The 9048-nt window shown below is 41.0% G+C and overlaps 1 protein-coding gene across 4 annotated transcripts; it reads left to right on the top strand.

Moving 5' to 3' along the window:
• Positions 1-606: 606 nt before the first annotated feature.
• Positions 607-8510, top strand: MGST1 (microsomal glutathione S-transferase 1). 4 transcript variants are annotated; one of them, XM_074168452.1, is made up of 4 exons: positions 607-681; positions 3061-3208; positions 5333-5427; positions 7889-8510. In XM_074168452.1, the coding sequence occupies exons 2-4, from the start codon at positions 3068-3070 to the stop codon at positions 8133-8135; spliced, it is 483 nt and encodes a 160-aa protein (XP_074024553.1). In that variant the 5' UTR covers positions 607-681; positions 3061-3067; the 3' UTR covers positions 8136-8510. The 4 variants fall into 4 exon arrangements, with proteins under 4 accessions (XP_074024553.1, XP_074024555.1, XP_074024554.1 ...); XM_074168454.1 differs by lacking the exon at positions 607-681 and adding an exon at positions 1842-1930 and having other exon boundaries at positions 7889-8135; XM_074168453.1 differs by lacking the exon at positions 607-681 and having other exon boundaries at positions 3083-3115; positions 7889-8135.
• Positions 8511-9048: the final 538 nt, after the last annotated feature.

Here is a 9048-nt window from a genome sequence, read left to right as displayed (position 1 = left end):
TCCTCCTTTCATCACATCCTAGCATGCCGGTAGGAGAAGTTCATGGCCCTGAAGTTCCTTTATTTTATCTTACACTTTGCAAAACACCATGCTGCACGCTGATTGCAAGACCGCTGACGGCTTGGCAATGCAAGCATTTATGTATTTTTTTTTCCTTTTGGTAAAGGTTCAGATCCACCACAACAACGTAGGGGCCCAAAGTACTGAGCCTTGAGGTGCTTTACATAGTTTCTCCAGTAAGCTTTGAGCCCACTTGGGAGTTTGTGTGACCGCTGGCCATGGCGCGTCCCTCACAAAGCCTGGCTGGGTCACGATCTTTGGTTTCCCTTTGTCTCAAAGTCCAAGAGGTCTTAAGACAGGGAGGCCTTTTCTTGCTTGTGCGCTTTTCCTGGTTTTCCTTCTTTTCTTCTCAGGTAACGTTTGCTGGGGCCTGGGCCTGAACCCTGCCTTTCCTGGGCGAGCTACCAAGGACGCACCCGCGGCCTGCTCGCCCGGACACCGGCCCCCAAAGCCGCGGCGGCCGCCAAGGCCTCGCTTCGAGCCGGGCCGGGACCCGCCTCCGCGCCCGAGGGGGCGAGGAGAGGCGGGGCCGGGCCCCGGGGCGGGCGGAGGCGCAGTGGCCGGTGGGGAGCAGCGGGGTTCGGCCGCGGTGTGGGCGCTTTCTGAGGGGACGCGAGCGAGGTGCGTGCGCGCTGCGTGATGGCGGCTCCCGCTGCCAGGCGGGAGCGAGAGGTCCCCCCTTTATCCTCCTCTCGTCCCGTCCCGCCGCTTTTCGGGACAGAAACGCTCCACGGGTGCGGGTTTTTTTCCTCAGGAGGCTGTGGTGGGGGGCGGTGCAGGGGACGGCCTGATGCTTGCGGTGGTCTGCCCGGGCAGCTCCCCGGGGCTCCCCGCGGGGCCGGCCGCCCACCACTCCACCCCCCCGGGAAGCGTGGAGCGGGAGCAGCGTGGGCGCAGGGGCCTGGGCGAGGGGAGGGAGCGGCCCGCGGGAACGGGAGAGGGCGGCCGGGTGCGGGGCCGCTGCTTCAGCGTGCCTTGAAAAGCTGCGTTTGAAGGAGGAAAGGGGGGAAAATGCCGTCCCGGCGCTGATGGGGCTGGGTTACCGCAGCTGCGCGGTCAGCCGGGGCTGGGACAAAGTCACGGGTGGCGGGGACCTCGGCACAGTCGTGCTCCCGCCGGGGGAGGGGGGGACACACACAGCCGTCTGGGGTGTCTTTACCCACCGGCTTTTAAGACTCTTTCCGTGGGATCCAGGTGTGTGCACTTAACCATCCCCGGGTCTGGCTCACAGCACAGGGAGGTAGGTGTTAGGCTGCCTTTGCAGATCAGGCTGGCTGCAGTCTTAATTAGCCCTCTGCTGTTTCGACGTGTGGGGTGAGGTTTATTTTTTGCATTTCTGCTGGTGTTAAAACCCTGAATTCTTCGGTATACTTCCTTTCCTGGGCTTTATGAGAGTTTGGAGAGGCCAACCCTGCGAGTAGGGAAAACGGGTAAATGTGGTGTAGCTCCAGTGGGAGGAACACAGAGATGCTGGTGAACAGTTTCTCGTGACTTTGCATAGGTTTTGGATGTATTTTCACCATAGCTTTAAAATCCAGAGAGGAATAAAAACACTCTGAAGCCACAGATTGACCTTTTTGCTGTGTGAAACTATGCAGGTTCTGTAGAAACTGCTGAGAAACATCTTTGCTGAATCGCTGATTATCTCAAGAACTGCTGTACTGTGAAGTGAAAGGAAAGAAAGTTATACTGAATTTCTCGTAATCCCCAGACCCAGTGCTTGGCCTGGTGACCCAAGCAGTGTTTTGGAAAGGATAAAAGTGAGAGCGAAGTCCCATCACTGCAGCCAGACTAGTCCAGGCAAGGCTGGATTTGTTTCACTGAGCAAAGAGCTGCTTACCTCCATCTTCCCCACCTCTCTACCAAGGATGTGCCTTCAGAGCAATAGTCTTCTACTGCTCTTGGCTCATCCAGTTTCCCTGGTTTGGCTATAGCTGGCAGTGACTCCGTGCTGAAAGCAAGATGAGAGATTGTTAGAGCTGTAATCAAGTTATTATTAACTATTGTTAAAATGATATCATAGGAAATAATGAAATTAACGATAACAAAATACATTTATTTTGGTTTTGAGTGAAGCTAAGACATACAAGTTTTATGGATTCGTACTCACTAAGTGCATGATTGAAGCACTTGGTGAGGCAAAAAAGCCTTACTCTGTGCAGAGCACAAATTGAATGTGCAAGGAGACATGCTTTTTGTTTTACATGCGTTCAGTCCTTATCCCATTCTTAACTTTATGGTGTTGATAACAGGTACCACATCCATAGGATTGTGGGTTTGGTATGGTCTCATTGGAAAGAGAGTTCATTAGCTTAAACCTCCCATGATAAAAGCATAAATAGTTTCTCTGCTTTTTGTCATTACAACTTAATCTTTGCCCGTGAATCATGCTAAAAGCAATTTTTAAGAACAGGGTCTCAAAGGAGAAAAATGCGTGTTAAACTCGGTTTGATCACAAGTGATTGCTGGGTGGGAAGATACTGGTTAGGTTGAAAGCTGAAGTGCAATTATAATAGTGTCATTCTACCAAAAAAAAAAAAAAAGTTAGGCAATACTAATTTTCCTCTTTAAACACTATAGTATGTGTGGTATGTCATCACATTCTTTCTATCCTGGTAACTGCTTAGGGAAATCCACTAGTTCAAATTAATTGGTCTAAAATTGATCTAACTCCTTGTATTATTTCAACAGTATACTGAATGCTGTGACAAAATTTTGGTTTTGCAATTAAATATCTTGGAGGTTTATATTTTGACAATTTAATAAACAGCTATAATGGAAGCAAGATATTAAATGATAATATAGTTTCTCATCTTAAAGTATTATGCCAGTGACAAAATGAACTGAGGAAAAATAAATTTGTTTGAAAATAAACTTTTCACCATGGCAAAATTGTGCTGCAGTTGCAGTGATGCTGAAAAAAAAAAGGCTATCCTGACAATCCTGTTATCAGAACTTTGGATTGCTATGATATTAGCCTAACTTTAATGTTTTTTAAAGGTCGTCAATGAAAAGTGAAGAAATGGCTAAATCGACCCAGTTAATTGACAATGAAGTCTTCCGGGCTTATGCTACTTACACAACTATTGTTCTTCTAAAAATGATGCTAATGAGTCTTGTAACAGCGTACTTCAGAATCACGAGAAAGGTAAGAAATTGGGAATACTGTCTGGTAGAATAGGTTGAAATTTGTATTGAAATACAGAGGTATCACAGATTTTTCTTTTCAGCTTTCAAATACTGGTGCTTTTCTTTTTCTTCTTCCTTCTCTAATGATATTCTGAGTTTGGTGTGCTGGTGCTTTGTTGGTCTCAAAAGGACGACATTGAATTATAGAACGACACTCTTAACAGAATAGACATCTTTTAACATAATTATGAGACTGTACCTTACAGTTGCATTTGACTTACTTTACCCCCTAAAACATTTATCTTGTTTTTAAATAAGATTTTTTAATAACTGTAATTTCCACTTCTTCTGCAGAAAGCTGGTGACCAGGGCACCCAATTTATAAAGCAAATAAAATGTGATATGGAGCCATGTTACATGAATAACCAACTAGTAGGGTTAGAAGAGGGGATATGAACTGGATTTTCATGCATCTATAACCATCTATAATCCAGTTATTCTAAAGCTCTTTACATTCCTTAATTGTTTTAGCCTTCCCGTTGCAAGTAGGTCATGATTTAAAAAAAAAAAAAAAAATCCAATTTTTTTCTAGAATGAGAGGCGGGCTGAAAAATTTATATGAGTTGATGTGTAGGCTAGATAAGTATATAAAAGATCAACTGAGGATTACTAAATATTGCAGAAGCTGCATCTCGTTCAGGAGAGAGTGCTCATGGGAAGCATTGTGTTGTGTTTGCCCTGTTCTTGGTCTTATCTAGCCATCCGCTCATGGCCGCTGTTGGAAACACTTGGTCCTGGGCTGAAAGAGCCCTGAGTTTGCCCTACATCTACAAGACGATGTGTGCTTCCAGGATTTTGTTGCAGTCCTTTTGTTGAAATACTGTTTTTCATTCCTGCTGGGTGCAAGAAAACGCAGCTAAACTGTTCTGTGGTTCATGAGGTCCTAATAGCACAGCATTTGAGCTACTGCTGGTTTCTGATAGCTCTCTCAAGATAGCACAGCTCAAGATTGAACATACAACCTGTCTTGTATGTTCAAAATAGGACCCAGATGTCTGTGTTGTAACTTTACTTCCTTTTGCTCTTGTGGAAGCGTGTCAGCTGTACTGGTCCTGTATGTAGATCCAGTGGAGTCCTGTATTAATGCTCATACCATGTTATGATCCATATGTATGCAGGTGACATAGGGCCTTCATTAGTTTGGAGTACTTGGTTTTCTTATGACAGACAGTAATATTACAAACAGAAAAATTAGTAAAGTCATTTTGATTACCTATTTAGTATAAAAAAGTCTTTAAAATGTTAAATAAAAATGGAAGAAAACACTTAGTGGAGTGTGAGAAGGTAAAATGTTGCTGATATTGATACTGTTAACATGTCTCCAAAATTCTGAGGCTAAGGGTATTTTAGAGAAAGGGATCAATGCTGTGTCAGAAAGCAATTATGTAGCTCTCCTAAAATCACAAAATTTTCTTGGCTCAAGCCTGCATAGCCTGAATGGTCCACAGAATGCGTGTGTTACCGCGTGTCAGCGTGCAGCCTACACTAACCAAATTAAATGTTGCTTTCAAATAGTGTCTTACAGTATTTGGAGGTAATAATTGGTCATATAATTTGTACCTTATACCTTATAAGTACCTTTGTACTTATAATTTGTACCTAAGAGGAAAGAGCCATAAACGAGTATGGGACTGAGACACTTAGATGCTATTGCTGTGTAGACTTCTGAAGCAGGAAGGGATCCAAAAGGGCTTTCAGATAATTTGTCAAGAACAGTGAAAAAGAGACTTAGGCAGTATGCTCAGTAGTTGTACCTTCCAGGTCCTTATGTTCCTTCAGCCCACTGGCATTACTTCAGGCCAAGTAACAGTCATCTGCCATGCTTGTCCATCTTACAAAAAGGCTTTATCTGCATGCATAAATTGCATTACTTTAATTTGTCAGCGTGGAAGCTACATACAGACTAGGCTCAGGAAGACAGTAATGTAGTGAACAATATATTATTCCCTGTGCGTTTAACTTCAGGTAAGTTATGTGAGGTTATAGAGGCACTAATAAAAAGAGTGACCTTTATAGCAAGCTGCCTTGACTAGAAAAAACATTCTGGCTTCTAACGTCTCGCTTGTGTTTATGTTTGAAATAGGCATTTGTCAACCCAGAAGATGTAGCATCATTTGGTAAAGGTGAGACCGCTAAAAAATATCTGCGGACTGATCCAGATGTCGAACGTGTACGCAGGTAACGCATAGGAGTATTTAAAAATTATTTTAAGTAGCAGAATAATACTAAATCAAGGAATTTATTTCCCCCCATTCTCTTTATCAAGCCTGTGTGTTTTGTGTTGCTTTATGTAGTAATCAGTTTTTCTCAATGAAAAAAATCATTCCACATTCAAATGGACAGCGTGCATACCAAAAATAGTAAGTTGTTGTCTGGTTAAAATAGCTAACTCTTGGATAGTATTCTGTATAAAGGGGGGGAAGTGATGACAGGTTTGTAAAATATGGTAGTAGATTTAATATGAAGCAGTGTACATTAAGTGTAAATCAGCTTTCTATATAGTTTGAACACCAGTTGCAATATTTGTATCTTTTCCTAAAATGTAAAGGAAATACCAGGAGGAAGAGGAGTAAAACTATGTTTAAGTAACGCAACTCAAGAGTTGTAATGAGGGCATTAATCTGGCAAATTGTACTGAGTGGGAGTCAAAGCCTGTGCTCTTTTTGCTGGATTGAATGGAGGTTGCTCACTGATGTGTCAATTGTACAGGAAAGTTGACCAGCCTTCTGGAAGAATGCTATTAGTAGTATAGCATTGTGCAACCTGCGGTATATGTATTTTGTTTCGCAAGATTCATGGCAGAATGTGAGCTGTATTTCAGTGGGCTGAATCTTGCAGCTTATTTAATTTTATTTAATTTTATTTAGCTGATGGCAAAATTTTGTTACCAAAATCATAACTTTAGAGTTTAAAACTTTAGTGTTTAATATACCTGTACTAACAAGGGAAGCTTTAATGGAATACTTTCCATATCATTATTCCTTAATGAAGCTAACAGTTTATTTGCCATATGTATATTTTTATACCAAAAACTTGAATATGAATGAACTGTTCTCATTTAAACCACCATTAGGGAAGATCTTGAAAATAAGTATTGGCTCTGATTTTAGAACAGTACATCCTTGCAAATGTAGATGACTGTGGTATATTTTTTTATGTCTCTTCTGGATTAATATCTCAGAAAGAAGATTCTAATCTCCATGGGCTGTAAAGATGCTCTGAACTTTCCTTTTCTCCTCCTGAGTGGTTCAGGGTGGTGTTAGTTGTTTAATTTGCTGTTTGTTATATAAAAATTGGCACTTTCTGGTGAGGAGCAGTTCTTTACTATTTGTAAATTCTAAGAGGACAACTAAGTTGATACTAACTTTATGACCAGATGCCCTTTTAACTCAAATTATTATGTTAGAGGAATGAAAACCACCTCACAGAGTCAGTTACATAGATTAGATTTTTTAGAACACTATTATGAAATGTTGTGTTGCTATTTTGCAGAGACTTCCCCTGACCTAGGAAGTCAGCTTGGTTCTTGTTACTCCATTGGTGCTGCAGCATCCATTTTTCCCTCCCAACAATGGTTCTGAATGGCAGTTTACTGTATTTTTGTTTTGCAGGCTTCATTGCAACAAAGATTTAGCATGTATTCTCTTCTGTATAAGTGACTAGAATTTGTTGTGTTTATGGGTATAGAAAAGACATTGCTTTCTTCAGTGTACTTTTTTGGAGAGAAAAAAAAAGCTGGAAGATACATTCCCTTGTAATGATAAATGACTTCAGAAAGCAGCTGCAAAACAGCACCATGTTCTGATTCCAGTTGGCTGTGAAATTTGACATAATTAGTAAGGTTTAGAGGTTGTTTCAATCAGTAAATTTGGCTGGAAGTATAATTTATCTAAAGAGGTAAAGGGAGCAGGGAAGGTGTAGGAAGATGCGTGAAAGAGTACTTCAAGATCTGGAGTTCAGTCTCAGCACATTTTTAGTAAATTATATTATGGTTTCGAAATTTCAAACATTTTTCAGCTATTTTAGTGCTTAGTAGTGAAGAAAATGAACCAAAAGCGTAACTGTCACACCTGTTAGATGCTCAAAAATAACATTCTTCAAGATGATTGAACTTTGTGAAGATTTATAGAATGTTTTATATATAGGATATTTCATATTGTCTTTGTGGAGACTATGAACTGACTTTATGGGATTGGAATAGACTGTCTGGGCCATGAAGTCCAGTAGTTGCAGTCACAGTCATCCAGTTAATTGATGTTCAGTTGAAAGAAGCTACAAGAAAATTCCAGCTATCTGTCTTCTTCCCCACCTTTCCTTGCATTCTTGCATACCCAGGTACACTCATATACCTCATATAATTCCCTAATATTATGAAGATCCTGGGCAAAAACTAAATCCTTTCATACAGAAAATCAAAAGCTTTAAAATGTGGGGTGTGGCACGAGAGACCAGAACAATGTCAGGTGAACATGCCAAAATCATTTCAGTAGTTGAATCAAGTCCCCACTGCTGAGGAAGCCAGCAGTTGTGTTAGGGCCTTAACAGGATTGTGCTTTGAAGATGCTTAAAAATATTGAGGCTTGAAGCGGTTCATTCGACATAATGTAACACCGTAAACCAACTTTGCTTCTTTCCCCAGAGGCCACCTGAATGACCTTGAAAATATTGTCCCATTTGTTGGCATTGGACTGCTGTATGCTCTCAGTGGCCCTGAGCTCTCCACAGCCTTGCTGCATTTCAGGATCTTCACGGGGGCTAGGATCCTTCACACTTTTGCGTACTTGATCCCTCTTCCCCAGCCTGGCAGAGGTTTGTCTTGGGCAGTTGCGTATACAGTGACCATCTCGATGGCGTACAAGGTGCTGAAGACGGCGTTGTACCTGTAGCAGAGTGGTAGCTTCTGCATTACCGTTCCACATTCTACGTGAATTTCCCAGCAGTGTATGTTGATGGCTTGAATGAGCCAGCGTGACTTTTCTGCGGTGACTGGAATTAATTTTTTTAACAGAGGCTTTTCATTCCTGTTCAGAAATATTTCTTTTTGGAGGAAAAAAAAATAATATAAAAAATCCTTCTCCCTGTATTCCCTATTCATGGGCTGTGTTGCCAAAATGTTAGATTGAATGTTCCCTTTGCGATTTGTCAAGTGCTTATGATTCTAAACATGCGATGATGCTGTATTGATAGCATGTGTGGTAATTTTCTACGGATGCACTATTTTTGGCTGTAGCTCTGAAGTCTAAATCAATAAAGACAAGAGGAAAAAAAAAAAAAGCGTGTTTGTATTTTTGTTTTCATTTTGACTCTTCTGACTGCAGCCAGCAAATAGCATGTCACTATGTATCAGGAAGAGATTCCAATCATACAGTTCTTTGAAGAATGCTTACCTTAATAATAAGATATAACCAGTAATGCTAGGCTTCTTGTAAAAAAATCTTTGATGAAATTGTTGTTTGTATAATCCATTTTGGGATTAAAAAAAACCCCAACCGTTGCAGCTCCATTTCTGTCAGTCGAATAGATTAAAAAGAAAAAAGTATTTGGGCTAAACTCTGTTTAGTGACACTGGTGAAAATTTGAAGTAACTCTTTTTGTTGAAGTTACTCCAGACATAGGTTTTGTGACTGGATAAAGTACAAGATTTTGTAGAAGATTTTTTTGTTTTTGTTTTTGAATAAATTCAGCATAAAATGAGTGACACTTACAAATGTATATATCAAGTAATTCAGATGTGAATATATAATTATTATGCATGTCATACTGTCATAAATACGCTGCTGATAGAAAATTTTGCTCTTT

The sequence above is a fragment of the Numenius arquata genome, chromosome 2 (genome assembly GCF_964106895.1).
Source record: "Numenius arquata chromosome 2, bNumArq3.hap1.1, whole genome shotgun sequence".
Taxonomy (NCBI): domain Eukaryota; kingdom Metazoa; phylum Chordata; class Aves; order Charadriiformes; family Scolopacidae; genus Numenius; species Numenius arquata.
Note: the sequence above shows the minus strand (reverse complement) of the source record. Positions and strands in the feature narration are given on the sequence as shown.